This window comes from Spermophilus citellus, assembly GCF_964194105.1.
Source record: "Spermophilus citellus genome assembly, chromosome: 9".
In the NCBI taxonomy this organism is placed as follows: domain Eukaryota; kingdom Metazoa; phylum Chordata; class Mammalia; order Rodentia; family Sciuridae; genus Spermophilus; species Spermophilus citellus.
The window spans coordinates 76,112,824-76,130,946 of NC_138191.1; the positions used below are offsets into that span (position 1 = coordinate 76,112,824).

At 38.4% G+C, this 18,123-nt stretch overlaps 1 protein-coding gene across 1 annotated transcript in view; it reads right to left on the reverse strand.

Moving 5' to 3' along the window:
* MSH4 (mutS homolog 4) overlaps nucleotides 1–18,123 on the reverse strand; it is a gene marked incomplete at its 3' end in the record, with an annotated part of 97,235 nt that overhangs the window by 19,550 nt on the left and 59,562 nt on the right. Inside the window, exon 15 of the mRNA XM_081307548.1 lies at nucleotides 17,199–17,327. Coding sequence (XP_081163674.1) covers nucleotides 17,199–17,327 — 129 coding nt within the window. The remainder of the gene's footprint in view (nucleotides 1–17,198; nucleotides 17,328–18,123) is intronic.

The window sequence follows — 18,123 nt, forward strand, 5'->3', positions numbered from 1 at the left end:
AAAAGAGGTGAAAGATTTATACAATGAAAACTACAGAACCCTAAAGAGAGAAGTAGAAGAAGTTCTTAGAAGATGGAAAAATACACCCTGTTCATGGATAGGCAGAACTAACATCATCAAAATGGCGATATTACCAAAAGTTCTCTACAGGTTTAATGCAATGCCAATCAAAATCCCAACGGCATTTCTTGTAGAAATAGATAAAGCAATCATGAAATTCATATGGAAAAATAAAAGACCCAGAATAGCAAAAGTAATTCTAAGCAAGAAGTGTGAATCAGGCGGTATAGCCATACCAGATTTCAAACTATATTACAGGTAACAAAAACAGCATGGTACTGGTACCAAAACAGGCAGGTGGACCAATGGTACAGAATAGAGGACACAGTAACCAATCCACAAAACTACAACTATCTTATATTTGATAAAGGGGCTAAAAGCATGCAATGGAGGAAGGATAGCATCTTCAACAAGTGGTGCTGGGAAAACTGGAAATCCATATGCAACAAAATGAAACTGAATCCCCTCCTCTCGCCATGCACAAAAGTTAACTCAAAATGGATCAAGGAGCTTGATATCAAATCAGAGACTCTGCGTCTGATAGAAGAAAAAGTTGGCTCCGATCTACATATTGTGGGGTCAGGCTCCAAATTCCTTAAATAGGACACCCATAGCTCAAGAGTTAATAACAAGAATCAACAAATGGGACTTACTTAAACTAAAAAGTTTTTTCTCAGCAAGAGAAACAATAAGAGAGGTAAATTGGGAGCCTACATCATGGGAACAAATTTTTACTCCTCACACTTCAGATAGAGCCCTAATATCCAGAGTATACAAAGAACTCAAAACATTAGACAATAAGATAACAAATAACCCAGTAAACAAATGGTCCAAGGACCTGAACAGACACTTCTCAGAGGATGACCTACAATCAATCAACAAGTACATGAAAAAATGCTCACCATCTCTAGCAGTCAGAGAAATGCAAATCAAAACCACCCTAAGATACCATCTCACTCCAGTAAGATTGGCAGCCATTATGAAGTCCAACAACAACAAGTGCTGGAGAGGATGTGGGGAAAAGGGTACTCTTGTACATTGCTGGTGGGACTGCAAATTGGTGCGGCCAATTTGGAAAGCAGTATGGAGAATCCTGGGAAAGCTGGGAATGGAACCACCATTTGACCCAGCTATTGCCCTTCTCGGACTATTCCCTGAAAACCTTAAAAGAGCATACTACAGGGATACTGCCACATCAATGTTCATAGCAGCACAATTCACAATAGCTAGACTATGGAACCAACCCAGATGCCCTTCAATAGATGAATGGATAAAAAAAATTTTGGCATTTATACACCATGGAGTATTACGCAGCAATAAAAAATGACAAAATCATGGAATTTGCAGGGAAATGGATGGCACTAGAGCAGATTATGCTTAGTGAAGCTAGCCAATCCCTAAAAAACAAATACCAAATGTCTTCTTTGATATAATGAGAGCAACTAAGAACAGAGCAGGGAGGAAGAGCAGGAAGAAAAGATTAACATTAAACAGAGACATGAGATGGGAGGGAAAGGGAGAGAAAAGGGAAATTGCATGGAAATGAAGGGAGACCCTCATTGCTATACAAAATTACATATAAGAGGTTGTGAGGGGAATGGGAAAATAAACAAGGAGAGAAATGAATTACAGTAGATGGGGTAGAGAGAGAAGATGGGAGGGGAGGGGAGGGTGGATAGTAGAGGATAGGAAAGGTAGCAGAATACAACAGTCACTAATATGGCATTATGTAAAAATGTGGGTGTGTAACCGATGTGATTCTGCAATCTGCATTTGGGGTAAAAATTGGGAGTTCATAACCCACTTGAATCTAATGTATGAAATATGATATGTCAAGAGCTTTGTAATGTTGTGAACAACCAATAAAAAAATTAAATTAAATTTAAAAAAAAACAAAAAAAGTGAGTAGCAATGTTATATGTTTACTAAATTACTTATAATAGAAAAAAACATTCAGACCTATCATTAAAGTTTTTATTCTTAGATACTACAGAGTACCACAGGGGTTTCATATTGTTGCTGAGACTTTGTGATCCTCCTGCCTCACACTCCTAAGGAGCTGGGATTACAGGTATGTACACCATGCTTAGATAGGAATTGACTTATAATCATGGAGATGGACAAGTTCTAAGAACTGTGATTGGCAAGCTGATAATCCAGAAGAGCCAATTATAGTTCTAGTCTGAATGCAAGCAAATTTTAGATCCAGAAAAAGTAGATGTTTCAGTTTGAGGCTGGTGGCAGACAAGAACTCATCTTCCAAACTGAAGGCAGTCAGAAGTTTCTCAGGACTCTTGAGAGAGTCAATATTTTTGTTCTATTCAGGCTTTTAATTTATTAGCTGGGACCTAGCCACATTTGGGAGGGCCATCTGATTTATTCAGCTTACAATTCAAATGTTCATCTCCTCCAGAAATATCCACACAGACAGACACAGAAAAATGTTGGACCAAATGTCATGACAACTTGTGACCCCATCAAGTTGATATATGAAACTAACCATCCACAAGTCCACTCCTTGTCAACTTGGTACCTATATATATCTCCTTATACCATATTTCATCTCCAAGTGAAGATAACAATAAGGTCATAATTTTACCTAATATGATACAACTATCTTGAGAACAACCATGAACACATTAACTACTTCCCCAGAAGAGGAGGTAAAAATCCTCCAGAGAGTTCATTCTTCTCTGTGATGTCTTATACTTTAAAAACTATGATGGATACTATCTATAGATGTAGCTCTATAGTAGAGTGTATTCTTAGCATGCACAAAGCCCTGAGTCTAGCACCAATAAAACACAAAAAAATATTTTTTAAAAAAACCTATGATGTAAAATTAGCAATATTTAAATCCTATAGTATTAAGTTAATACATTTGGGTCACCTGATAGCAAAAAATAAAGATGTTCACTTAATATATGTCTTTATGCACAAATATTCATAATAAAAAGGAGGGGAAAATTGTACTCTTCATTATTGTAACTGGTAACATAGTCATAGCTGCTTCTAGAACTTATTTTAAAATCCCTTTGTCTTCAGGAAGCACCTTAGCTACTCATGGTTCTTTGCCTGCTAACATGGTTCAAATCTCCATTACTGAAGGATCTTGGTCAACCATGGTTCTTCCTATATCCAATTGTTATAGTTTTCCATCAATCTTAATCACAGATGTGATAATTTATAAACAGATACCCTAAGGAATCTCTGGTATTCCAGACAAACTCCTCATGCCCACATTGTGGAGTAGTGCTGTTTCCCTTTGGTAATCAAGATCAATCACTCCTGTCAGCATAGTGATTCCCTTCTTTGATTTAGAGACATAAGGAACCTAAAGTAGCTGGGGAGGAGCCTTAACTTTCAAGTCAAAGTAATTGTGTCCCCTGGAGGAAGCATTGTTCCCTCTGTAATTAAGATGTTTATGCCAACAGAGTACAAGTTTTCAAGCACAAGAAGCAAAAATGTTGCTTGGTGGTTACGAGCAATGTCTTTTCCATTACCACTCTTTTATTCTTAGACTCATGAATCTGGGCTATGGGAGAAATAGCATCATATTTTGAAAGCTGACTTAGAACATATACAGTCTTCTCGAGAACCTTACTCCAGTATAACAAGGTACTGCCTCCTACCTGGTTCTATAACTGAGTGCTTCAAAAGGCCATACCACGATTTTGTGAAGGTGTTTACTTTGGATGGTGGAGAACATGGTAAAAACAGTCAATTCCAAAGCTATTTGCAACACTGCATTTATTGTGAAGGGAGTTGATCAGAAGTAATGCTGCAATATTCCATTGTGTATATACGCCACATTTTTTAATCCATTTATCTACTGAAGTGTATCTAGGTTGGTTCCATAGTTTAGCTATTGTGAATTGTGCTGCTATAAACATTGATGTGGCTGTGTCCCTGTAGTATTCTGTTTTTAAGTCCTTCTTTGGGTATAGACCGAAGAGAGGGATAGCTGGGTCAAATGGTGGTTCCATTACCAATTTTTGAAAGAAATCTGCATACTGCTTCCCATATTGGCTGCACCAATTTGCAGTCCCACCAGCAGTGTATGAGTGTACCTTTTCCCCCACATCCTCACCAACACTTATTGTTGTTTGGCTTCATAATAGCTGCCATTCTGACTGGAGTGAGATGAAATCTTGGAGTAGTTTTGATTTTCATTTCTCTTAATTGCTAGCAATGATGAACATTTTTTTATATATTTGTTGATTGATTGTATATCATCTCCGAAGAAGTGTCTGTTCAGGTCCTTGGCCCATTTATTGATTGGGTTATTTGTTTTTTGGTGCTTAGCTTTTTGAGTTTTTTATATACCCTAGAGATTAGTGCTCTATCTAATCTAAATGTGTGAGGAGTAAAGATTTGCTCCCATTCTGTAGGCTCTCTATTCACCTCACAGATTGTTTCTTTTGCTGAGAAGAAACTTTTTAGTTTGAATCCATCCCATTTATTGATTCTTGATTTTGATTCTTGTGCCAAAGGAGTCTTATTAAAGAAGCTGGGGCCTAATCACACATGATGGAGATTCAGGCCTACTTTTTCTTCTATTATACACAGGGTCTCTGGTTTTATTCCTAGGTCCTTGATCCGTTTTAAGTTGAGTTTTGTGCATGGTGAGAAATAGAGGTTTAAGAGAATAAGATCATGGCAATTGCAGGTAAATGGATGGAGTCAGAGAAGATAATGCTAAGTGAAGTTAAGCCAATCCTAAAAAACCAAATGCCAAATGTTTCCTCTGATAGGAAGCTGATTCATAGTGGGGTAGGGAGGGGGGCCGTGGGAGGAATAGATGAACTATAGATAGGGCAGAGGGGTGGGAGGGGAAGAGAGGGGATTAGAAATGATGGTGGAATGTGATGAACATTATTATCCAAAGTACATATATGAAGACATGAATTGGTGTGAATATACTTTGTATACAACCAGAGATATGAAAAATTATGCTTTATATGTATAAGAATTATAATGCAGTCCACTGTCATATATAAATAAAATAATTAATAAAAAAGAAGCAATGCTGTGTGAAATATTGTGATGGTAGATAAGGCATTCCATAAGTCCACAGATGATAATTTTGGCAGAAGGATCACATGATCACATGTAGAAAAGGTAAATCCATCTCAAGAGTATATATTTCAGTAAGAACATGATAGAAGTTATCCAATGTAATTAACCTGGAGCTGGTTGATCATCTCAGGGAATGGTTCCTTAATGGGGATATCATGTTGATCTCTGCTGCTGGCAGATAGAGCACTCAATAGTGGCCATAGCTGAGTTGATCTTGGAAAGTAAAAATCCATGTTGCTGAGTCCATGTATAAATTCCAGTCCTCCTATCATTGCTACTTTGTTCATGAGCCCTTTGGGTGATAATGACAAAGATGTCTGGGAAAAGGAGCTAGTTGAAGGTTTTAGTTAGATTTTTATTGCTGTGACCAACATACCTGACAGGAACAACTTGGAGGAGGAAAGTTTACTTTGGCTCATGATTTCTCAGAGATTCAGTATATGGTTGGCCAGCTCCATAGCTATGGGCCTGAGGTAAAGCAGAACAGAATGCTGGAAGGGTAGTGGAGGAAAACATTTCAGTACTTGATAGCCAGGAAAGAAAGAGAGGGAGCTCTGTTCACCAGGGACATAATATCAACCCCAAAGGCAAGCCCCCAGTGACTTACTTCCTCCAATCATATCCTATCTACCTATAGTTCCTACTCAGTTAATATATTCAAGAGGATTAATCTACTCATTAGGTTATAGTTCTTTAATCTTTTTACTTCTGAAAGTTTTTGTATTCTCTCACACATAAGCTTTGGGGGGACACCACATATGCAAACCATATCACTTGTATCCACATAACAAGTCATCCTATCTCCTATCCACTTGATTATTAAAATCTTCCTCTGCTGAGATCACTCTTTGGTAGGCATTCAACAGGACACAAATATCTTTTTTTGTCTATCCTCAAAAGTCTATTCACATCTTTCCTTCCCAAATTTCCTTGTCATCAATTGTCTGATCATATTCCAAGTTCCTGACTATGTAGCCAAACCACTGCCTACAGTCCATGAATTAATATATAGTTGCATATTTGGCCATTTTTCCTTCCAGGATTTTTCCAGCTGTTAAGCATATTTTAACTAGGCATTGCAGTATTGGAGAAATAACCACAGAATTAGTTTGGGAACTCACTGGGCCCACTGTGCGATAGACTTAAACTAAAATTTAATTGATCACCTGACCTTCATAAGTCCCTTTTCTGACTAAGGACTACAGTAACATTTTGGATCTCCTAAAATTACAGAAAGCTCAAAGCCAGGACCAGTCATTAGTCCTTACAAAATTTGACTGCTTCTTTTCCCCAGTGCACAATTATCCCGGTGAAAGGATTGGGTAGGAGGAGGATAAATTGAATAGTTATCCCTCTATATCCATTGGCTCCATATCCATAGATGGAACCAACCACAGATGGAAAATATATGGGGAGAAGATAGGTTTGTATTAGTATGGACAATCTTTTTTTTTTCCGTGTTCCTTAATATAGTGTAACAACTACTTACATTGCATTTATATTATATTAGGAATTATAAAGAATCTAGAGATGATTTAAAGTATACAGGGAGATATGCATATATTACATTCAAATATGACACCATTTTATGTAAGAGCTTGAAAATCTGCAGATTTTGGTAAACTTGGGGGTTCCTGGAACCCAGGTACCACAGACACTGAGAGATGACTGTATAAATATTTGAAAGTGTACCAGGATTCTTTCTCAAGAGGATCTCTCCCCAGCTGGTGCATGAACTGCTAGAAACAATGGTAACACAAGCCTCTCTTCCCTTGGTATCCTCAGCCTGGATTCCCCTGTGCACAACCCCTCTTTATGCCTATTTCAGTTGCAATGGGCCATGTTCACTCTGGATACCTCACCAGGCATTTGTTGGAACAGATTGGCAATATATTTTATGAACTCCAGAGCTTCCACCACTGAATGCTGCCACCCAGTCACTTGCAAATGTTTCTTGTCTCAACTCTCTTCTCACTGCCAAGAGGTTCTAGTTCTTTCAATCATCAGTTTGCTCCAATATCTCTGGGTCAGTTGAGATCAGCCTACTTCTCCATTTTATGGTTCTCTCATGCCAAATTTATTCACAGTACCTTTTTCTCTTTCAGCCTGTGTTCTCCCTCCCCTCTGTGGTAAACTGGCAGTGATGATGCTGCTACCACCAGCAAAGCTGCTATGTCTCTAATATATTATTTCCTGTTCTATGTTCAAAGCTTCTGAATTTCTGTGTCTCTATGATTATTTTACTATCCAGTATTGAATTTAAGTGAATTCCCTCAGGTACCCCCCTTGCTAAGAAGCAATACTCCTGTGCTGCTTGAATCTCAAGCTGTATAACAACTGGAAAGTGCTCCCTTCCTTTAATCTGTCATCTTCACAAGCTCCCAAGTCAAACTATTCTGATTATTGTTTTGACTCTTCTGCTTATTATGGTAGTAACTATGCCCACTTTGACTTTGGTGATTGAGTATCACTGTTTGGCCCTTGCCACCACAAATCCAATTATTCCTATTATAGGTTTCCCAATTCAGAAACCACAGTTCCCACCATAAAGTCTGGCCTATAGAAAAGAGTGACAACAGACCATTTCAAGGATGCCAGGACTTCTCTCATAAATTTATTTCCTATACACATGGTGAAAGGCATGTCTTTTCAACTTTCCCAGAAGGGGTAAATAGGTCATATATGACAAATACACTCTAACATTCCAACCTCCCTAGCTTTGAAGCTTTTCTTCTGCCTTGAATTATACCCAGTTTTCCAACTCACTCATGATGGGCCACTTATGCTCCATATTTCAGCCAACCAACCAAACTGTTAGAGCCCTTCTTAATTCACAGAGTTGCAATATTAAATACAGACTCTACTTACAGCCCATATCAATAAAATCACCTTGATTCAACTTTATCTCCCTTTTTTTTAAAGAGAGAGAGAGAGAAAATTTTTTAATATTTATTGTTTAGTTTTTGGTGGACACAACATCTTTATTTGTATGTGGTGCTGAGGATCGAACCCAGCGCCACGCACATGCCAGGCGAGGGCACTACTGCTTGAGCCACATCCCCAGCCCACTTTATCTCCCTTTTATCATTATCCCATACCCTTAATACCCATCCCCACCCATGTTTCCTAGATTTCTATTTGTATAGGTTTTAGAAAAAGAAGCCAAGATGAGTGGGGGAGTGGGGAGTATACTCAGCATTGTCTTACATGGAAACTGCCTCAGGACAGTCATTATAGTTTCCTTAGGTAATGCTGGGTAATCTCCTCAGATGAGATTGAAAGCTACTTTCACTAGGGGTAGGGAGGTCTGACAAAAAAAGATTCATCAGGGACCCAACATGGCCGCCGGCGAGGAAGCAGGGATTCCAATGTCTCCACATTAACGGGATCAGAAAGACCCATTGGAACAGCGGCAGTCTACCTACTGAGGAACTTCTAGCAAAATTTCGTGAAGAGGGGACCTGCCGGGAATTGGTAGGTTTATTAGAAGTGTCAGTTTGTCTCAGACAAGTGGATCTTGGCCGGTCACGCGGGCGCGGAGGTCTAGTCCCACAGCCACCAGCCGCTTCAGAAAGTTGCTGGAGGCCCCAAGCGGCGCGGTCCGCCCGAACCCGCAGACGGCACCTGCCATCTCGCTGTCCCGGAAGGCACCGTTCTCGCTCAGCGAACGGCCACTCCACCCGCCCGGATCTTAGCCACACGGTGGCGGCCCGGCGCAGCGAGAAGTGTCCCCGCCGGGCCGAGCAGAAAACCTGTGCCCTCCGGGCTCTACTAACAGCCACGCCCACCCGGCGAACGGCTCCCCCCCCCCCCCCCCGAGACAGCGTGAAGGGAATCTAACCAACCCTTTACGAAATAGCAAACTGGGAACTAAAACCAGAGATTGTGTCAGACCAGAGACAAGCCAGTTCCACCCCTCCCTTCGGACACTCCGGCAAGGAGCCAGGGGCCCGCCATAGCAGAGAGGGGAAGTCACCAAAGTTCGGCCAAAGAGATTCCTTCCCAGCGGAATCTACTTTAGCAGGTGTGTGACTCCCACCCACACCAGATACAAACAACCGGGAAACTTCAAAATCTCTCCGTGGGCATGACCGTAAGGGCCAAAGGACTCTCAACACCCAACTCCCCCTACTGCCAGTGACGAGGGCGTGACTGTAGGGGCAGAGGGAAGCAGAGAAGACTCCCCACCCCCAAATCCCCCAACCGCGAACTGAGAGGGTGTGACGGTAGGGGCGGAGGGAAACAGAGGACACTCCAGACCCCCAACTCCTCCTACCGCCAGCAGTGTGGTTGTGACTGTAGGGGCTGAGGGAAGTAGAGGGGATCCTCGACCCCCAACTCCTATTACCACCAGCAGCGACACCAATGGTCTTAGCTGCCAGACTCCGAAGTTGTGCCCACCAAAGGGGTCCGGAAAAATTAAACAATTGACTCCCAGACTACAGCTCCACAGCACTGGGGCTTAGATGAATGACAGCGAGAGTGCTCAGTAGTTAGGGAAATAGAGCACTCGGTGGGGCTGAAAGTGTAACCAAATCCTTGGGGAACTGCCTCCGGTGAGCAGGACCTGGCTGGCTGGCAGGAGGAAGGGGAGGAGGGGCCGTAGAAGTGAAACGGCTCTGGAACAACAGGATTGAGAGACTCCCAGGAACCACCTTACAGGGATTGCTGTTGACACACTGAGGGCAAAACTCAGCCCGGAGGGCACAGCTTTGCCTACGGGAAGAGAAGAAAATGGATCTCTAAGACCTAATTTTATTTCCTATTTCATTTTAATTTTTTCTCTCCCTTTTCCCTCTCTCTCTCCCCTTCCAAGTTTTACTGCTCTTTCCATTATCCTCTATGCTATCTATCTCCCTCTCCTTCTTTCTTTACAAGAGCACCTACCTTCCCCTTCCCCCCCCCCAACTTTCATCCCCAAGCATTACGTCCTCCATTTCGCGTAACTGTCTAAATACAAATAGGTGTGCGCCCTCCCCCCGCGCCTGCAAGGTAGCCGGACCTGCAACCCACCAGCAGGTCAGGCCCAGCAACCTGGGAGGGGCAGAGCCGCCCCCACGCGCCTGCAAGGTAGGCGCACCTGCTACCAACCAGTAGAACAGGCCCAGCGGCCTGCCGATGTGGTAGACACAGTGCCCCAATTGGAGGAGGAGCAGAGCCCCTGCCCGCGCCTGCGCAGGAGACTTTGCAACTATACAAGAGTAATACAAATATATAGGGGGAAAATTCAACAACACAACAGTCTCAGTAAGCAGAAAGAAACACGAACACTATGAAGAGACAAGGAAAGAAAGGACCACAAGCAATGCAGGTCAACTCAACGTTAGAAGAGGTAATATCTGCAGCAGATGGAATGTCATATAAAGAATTCAGGAGATACATGCTTCAGATGATCTGGAGTCTCAAGGAAGACATTAGACAGCAAAATCAGACAATGAAAGATCTCCTCAACAATGAAATACATAAACAAATCCAGGAAGCAAAAGATCAACTATACAGGGAGATAGAAGCTATAAAAAACAAACAAACAGAAATCCTAGAAAGGCAGGAAGCAATAAACCAACTTAAAAACTCAATTGAGAACACTACCAGCAGAGTAGAACACTTAGAAGATAGAACGTCAGACAATGAAGACAAAGTATTTCAACTTGAAAAGAACATAGACAGCTCAGCAAGACAGTTAAGAAACCATGAGCAGAACATCCAAGAGATATGGGATAACATAAAGGGACCAAACTTAAGAGTCATTGGGATACAGGAAGGCATGGAGGTCCATACCAAAGGAATAAACAATCTATTCAATGAAATAATACGAGAAAACTTCCCAGACTTGAAGAATGAGACAGAATCCCAAATCCTAGAAGCCTACAGGACGCCGAATGTGCATAATCATAAGAGATCCACACCTAGACACATTATAATGAAGATGCCCAACATACAGAATACGAAGAGAATTTTAAAAGCTACAAGAGAAAGGAAACAGATTACATTTAGGGGTAAACCAATCAGGATAACAGCTGCTCTCTCAACACAGACTTTGAAAGCTAGAAGATCCTGGAATAACATATTTCAAACACTGAAAGAAAATGGCTTCCAACAAAGAATTGTATATCCAGCAAAATTGAGCTTCAAGATGGAAGATGAAATTAAAACCTTCGACGATAAACAAAAGTTAAAAGAATTTGCAGCTAGAACACCATCTCTCCAAAGAATCCTCAGCAAAACATTACAGGAAGAGGAAATGGAAAATAACAATGAAAACCAACAGTGGGAGGTAGGACAGTAAATAGGGGGAAATAATCAAAGAGGAAAACAAACCATATTCAATAACATAAATAAACAAATATGGCTGGAAGGATAACCCATATCTCAATAATAACCCTAAATGTTAATGGCTTAAACTCACCAATTAAGAGACACAGGCTAGTAGAATGGATCACAAAACAAGACCCAACAATATGCTGCCTACAGGAGACACATTTGATAGGAAAAGACATACATAGACTGAAGGTGAAAGGTTGGGAAAAATCATATCACACATATGGACTTCGGAAACAAGCAGGAGTGTCCATACTCATATCAAATAAAATAGATTTCAAGCCAAAGTTAATCAAAATGGATAAAGAGGGACACTACATACTGCTCAAGGGAACCGTACACCAACAAGACATAACAATCATAAATATATATGCCCCAAACAATGGTGCAGCTATGTTCATCAAACAAACTCTTCTCAAGTTCAAGAGTCTAATAGACCACCATACAATAATCATGGGAGACTTCAACACACCTCTCTCACCACTGGACAGATCTTCCAAACAAAAGTTGAATAAGGAAACTATAGAACTCAATAACACAATTAACAACCTAGACTTAATTGACATATATAGAATATACCACCCAACATCAAGTAGTTACACTTTTTTCTCAGCAGCACATGGATCCTTCTCAAAAATAGATCATATATTATGTCACAGGGCAACTCTTAGACAATATAAAGGAGTAGAGATAATACTATGCATCTTATCTGATCATAATGGAATGAAACTGAAAATCAACGATAAAAGAAGGAAGGAAAAATCATGCATCACTTGGAGAATGAACAACAGGTTACTGAATAATCAATGGGTTATAGAAGACATCAAGGAGGAAATTAAAAAATTCTTAGAGATAAATGAAAACACAGACACAACATATCGGAATCTATGGGACACATTGAAAGCAGTTCTAAGAGGAAAATTCATTGCATGGAGTTCATTCCTTAAAAAAAGAAAAAACCAACAAATAAATGATCTCATACTTCATCTCAAAATCCTAGAAAAAGAAGAGCAAAATAACAACAAAAGAAGTAGAAGGCAAGAAATAATTAAAATCAGAGCTGAAATTAATGAAATTGAAACAAAAGAAACTATTGAAAAAATTGATAAAACTAAAAGTTGGTTCTTTGAAAAAATAAATAAGATCGACAGACCCTTAGCCATGCTAACAAAGAGAAGAAGAGAGAGAACTCAAATTACTAGCATACAGGATGAAAAAGGCAATATCACAACAGACACTTCAGAAATACAGAAGATAATCAGAAATTATTTTGAATCCTTATACTCCAATAAAATAGAAGATAGTGAAGGCATCGATAAATTTCTTAAGTCATATGATCTGCCCAGATTGAGATAGGAGGATATAGACAACCTAAACAGACCAATATCAATTGAGGAAATAGAAGAAACCATCAAAAGATTACCAACTAAGAAAAGCCCAGGACCGGATGGGTATACAGCAGAGTTTTACAAAACCTTTAAAGAGGAACTAATACCAATACTTTTCAAGCTATTTCAGGAAATAGAAAAAGAGGGAGAACTTCCAAATTCATTCTACGAGGCCAACATCACACTGATTCCTAAACCAGACAAAGATACTTCAAAGAAAGAAAACTACAGACCTATATCTCTAATGAACCTAGACGCAAAAATCCTCAATAAAATTCTGGCGAATCGGATACAAAATCATATCAAAAAAATTGTACACCATGATCAAGTAGGATTCATGCCTGGGATGCAAGGCTGGTTCAATATACGGAAATCAATAAATGTTATCCACCACATCAATAGACTTAAAAATAAGAACCATATGATCATCTCGATAGATGCAGAAAAAGCATTTGACAAAGTACAGCATCCCTTTTTGTTCAAAACTCTCGAAAAAATAGGGATAACAGGAACATACCTCAACATTGTAAAAGCAATCTACGCTAAGCCCCAGGCTAGCATCATTCTGAATGGAGAAAAGTTGAAGGCATTCCCTCTAAAATCTGGAACAAGACAGGGATGCCCTCTCTCACCACTTCTGTTCAACATAGTTCTCGAAACACTGGCCAGAGCAATTAGACAGATGAAAGAAATTAAAGGCATAAAAATAGGAAAAGAAGAACTTAAATTATCACTATTTGCAGATGATATGATTCTATACCTAGCAGACCCAAAAGGGTCTACAAAGAAACTATTAGAGCTAATAAATGAATTCAGCAAAGTGGCAGGATATAAAATCAACACGCATAAATCAATGGCATTCCTGTATATCAGCGACACACCCTCTGAAATGGAAATGAGGACAACCACTCCATTCACAATATCCTCAAAAACAATAAAATACTTGGGAATCAACCTAACAAAAGAGGTAAAAGACTTATACAATGAAAACTACAGAACCCTAAAGAGAGAAATTGAAGAAGATCTTAGAAGATGGAAAAATATACCCTGTTGATGGATAGGCAGAACTAACATCAACAAAATGGCGATATTACCAAAAGTTCTCTATAAGTTCAATGCAATGCCAATCAAAATCCCAACAGCATTTCTTGTAGAAATAGATAAAACAATCATGAAATTCATATGGAATAATAAAAGACCCAGAATAGCAAAAACAATGCTAAGCAGGAAGTGTGAATCAGGCGGTATAGCGATACCAGACTTCAAACTATACTACAGAGCAATAGTAACAAAAACAGCATGGTACTGGTACCAAAACAGGCGGGTGGACCAATGGTACAGAATAGAGGACACAGTAACCAATCCACAAAACTACAACTATCTTATATTTGATAAAGGGGCTAAAAGCATGCAATGGAGGAAGGATAGCATCTTCAACAAATGGTGCTGGGAAAACTGGAAATCCATATGCAACAAAATGAAACTGAATCCCTTTCTCTCACCATGCACAAAAGTTAACTCAAAATGGATCAAGGAGCTTGATATCAAACCAGAGACAAGGCATCTGATAGAAGAAAAAGTTGGCTACGACTTACACACTGTGGGGTCGGGCTCCAAATTCCTCAATAGGACACCCATAGCACAAGAATTAATATCTAGAATCAACAAATGGGACTTGCTCAAACTAAAAAGTTTTTTTCTCAGCAAAAGAAACAATAAGAGAGGTAAATAGGGAGCCTACATCATGGGAACAAATATTTACTCCTCACACTTCAGATAGAGCCCTAATATCCAGAGTATATAAAGATCTAAAAAAATTAGACAATAAGATAACAAATAACCCAATCAACAAATGGGCCAAGGACCTAAACAGACACTTCTCAGAGGAGGACATACAATCAATCAACAAGTACATGAAAAAATGCTCACCATCCCTAGCAGTCAGAGAAATGCAAATCAAAACCACCCTAAGATATCATTTCACTCCAGTAAGATTGGCAGCCATTATGAAGTCAAACAACAACAAGTGCTGGCGAGGATGTGGGGAAAAGGGTACACTTGTACATTGCTGGTGGGACTGCAAATTGGTGCAACCAATTTGGAAAGCAGTATGGAGATTTCTTGGAAAGCTGGGAATGGAACCACCATTTGATCCAGCGATTCCCCTTCTGGGTCTATTCCCTAAAGACCTAAAAACAGCATGCTACAGGGACACTGCTACATCGATGTTCATAGCAGTACAATTCACAATAGCAAGACTGTGGAAGCAACCTAGATGCCCTTCAATAGACGAATGGATAAAAAAATTGTGGCATTTATACACAATGGAGTATTACTCTGCATTAAGAAATGACAAAATTATAGAATTTGGAGGGAAATGGATGGCATTAGAGCAGATTATGCTAAGTGAAGCTAGCCAATCCCTAAAAAACAAATGCCAAATGTCTTCTTTGATATAAGGAGAATAACTAAGAACAGAGTAGGGAAGAAGAGCATGAGAAGATGAATAACATTAAACAGGGATGAGAGGTGGGAGGGACAGGGAGAGAGAAGGGAAATTGCTTGGAAATGGAAGGAGACCCTTAGGGTTATACAAGATTACATACAAGAGGAAGTGAGGGGAAAGGGAAAAATGATACAAGGGGGAGAAATGAATTACAGTAGAGGGGGTAGAGAGAGAAGAGGGGAGGGGAGGGGAGGGGAGGGGGGATAGTAGAGGATAGGAAAGGCAGCAGAATACAACAGACATGAGTATGTCAATATGTAAATCAATGTAAGTGTAACTGATGTGACTCTGCAATCTGTATACGGGGTAAAAATGGGAGTTCATAACCCACTTGAATCAAAGTGTGAAATATGATATATCAAGAACTATGTAATGTTTTGAACAACCAATAAAAATTAAAAAAAAAATTAAAAAAAAGATTCATCAGAATTTAAGGATTAAATATCTCCAACTTCATTATGATCTTCCTATACATCTCTATTCACACTTTCAGTATTCCATTCCTTCCCAACTCTGTCCTTTTCCAAATCAAATGCAGGCAGACTCTGAGTCATCTGGTTGTTTGCTCTATTCAGGTTCTTAATCTATTGGAGGGGACCACTCACTTCAGGGAGGATCATCTGCTTTATTCAATCTACAATTCAATGTTAACACATTCTAGAAATAACCTCATACACACACCTAGAATAATGTTTGACCAAATGCCTGGCCCAGTCATGTTGACACATAAAATCATCCACCATAGATACTAATTAGCTTTTGGTCTTAAGTAATAAGTACATCTTATTTATATGAGAAATTATAATTGACTGACATTTAGAATTATAGAAACTAAAATTATCGATTAGCATTATTATTTTGTGGGGCGGGGGGTAGGGACCGGGATTGAACTCAGGGGCACTCTACCACTGAGCCACATCCCCAGCCCTATTTTGTATTTTATTTAGAGACAGGGTCTCACTGAGTGCTTAGAACATTATTTTTTAATTCATCACATACCTTTGTGTATAAAAGAAATTTTTTCTTATTTTATATAATAAATCATTACAGACTCTCATTTAAGGTTCATCTTAGGAATATTTAAGGTATTCTAAATATAAAAAGTATTTGGAATGATCATCTAAAAAGACATTTTAAAACTTAGACTAATAATAGAGAAAAAACACTGTTTAAAAGTGTAATGATGTTACTTTTTCATGCTAAACTTTTTATAAAAGTTTAGTTGTAAACTTAACCCTTTTATACAAAATAAATCAAGTGTGTTTATTGAATGGTGATTGCCTGCTTTATTTCAGACAACCAGTGCTTTGATTTTTATTATGCTATGTTATAACTGAACCCAAATAAATACAAGTTGAAATTTATGTAGACTGTATTAAGATTATAATAAAATGTACCTGAAGTTAAAAAAAAGACACTGTTTGACATAGCTGATTTGTTAAAAACTCTTTTCTGTAAAGGAATTAGATTTTAGATGAGTAGGTCAATAGAGTTTTGCAAGTGACCTCAGATGGATAGTGTTTACTTCATGTTGTGACATCATAAACAATATAATTACATGTGGAAATAATTATTAAAATGTCTTCATATTTTTCTATTCAAATTGATTAAAGCCAACCATCTTTTACATTGTTTGTATTTATTTTCTCCTTGTTTATATTACAGCTATCATACTAATTATTCCCATTTTCATCAGAAATAAAGCAACAAAAATATAAAATGTTATGATATACATTTTCAACCCCAAAATTGTTTGCAAAGCTATTTGGGGTGCCTGTGACATCTGATCATAAATATATCAAAAATGACTCAAAATTAATACATTTACATTAAATAGAGAAGTATACCTTTAAGCTCAGCAGATATTCACAAACAGCATAACAAATACCAATACCTTCTTCTGTATTAGTACCTCTGCCAAGTTCATCAATTATTATGAGTGATTTGTCATTAGCATTATGTAGAATATATGCTATCTGAAAAATATAATTTTAATATTATTCATTGTAGCCAAACAGCTGTCACTATCATAGAAAAATGGAATGAAACCCAATCTCTTTATTAGTTCATCTGAAATGTATTTTAATATAGAAATCCTGCTGAGTAGAAAATAACACATTGCTTTTCTTTCTCAAGATCTCATGACTAACAATTTCAATTGAATATCTGATATATAAAGAGATAGACATATGCATATGTATATGAGACAACAGAGTAAATAATCATTATCTAAAATATTGATGTCTTTAGAGATAGTGAAATAAAACAAAGCAGTGAATTAAGTGTTCAAATAAAACATCATGATAGTCATTTTCTTCTCTACAAATGACTAACCACTATCATAAAGTACTTAAAATCATCTAACAAATTTATTTTACCATCACTCTGTATTCAATAAAGATGGAAAGAAAAATTTAGGAAAAGAGTGCCCAATTCTTAATTCTTCATTTAAGAAAAAAATGGAATTCCTGATCAATAAAGACTTAAAAATTAAATTGTCAGAAGTGCTCCTTATCCCAAAGAATATTATCTTCTTTCACTGAAGATAGAATTCCACCTATATTATATTATGACACAATATAAGTTTTATGAACATTATTTATTTCAATGAGACTAAGCTTTTTAAGGCTAGGATGATTTAAAGAAACACCTCAAGCACCTGGTATATTTCTATACTCCTCCAAAGACATTCAATATATACTAAGTAATTATATAAATTGTGGGACAAATTATAACTTTATTCACTATCTATTTACAGAAAATTATCCAATT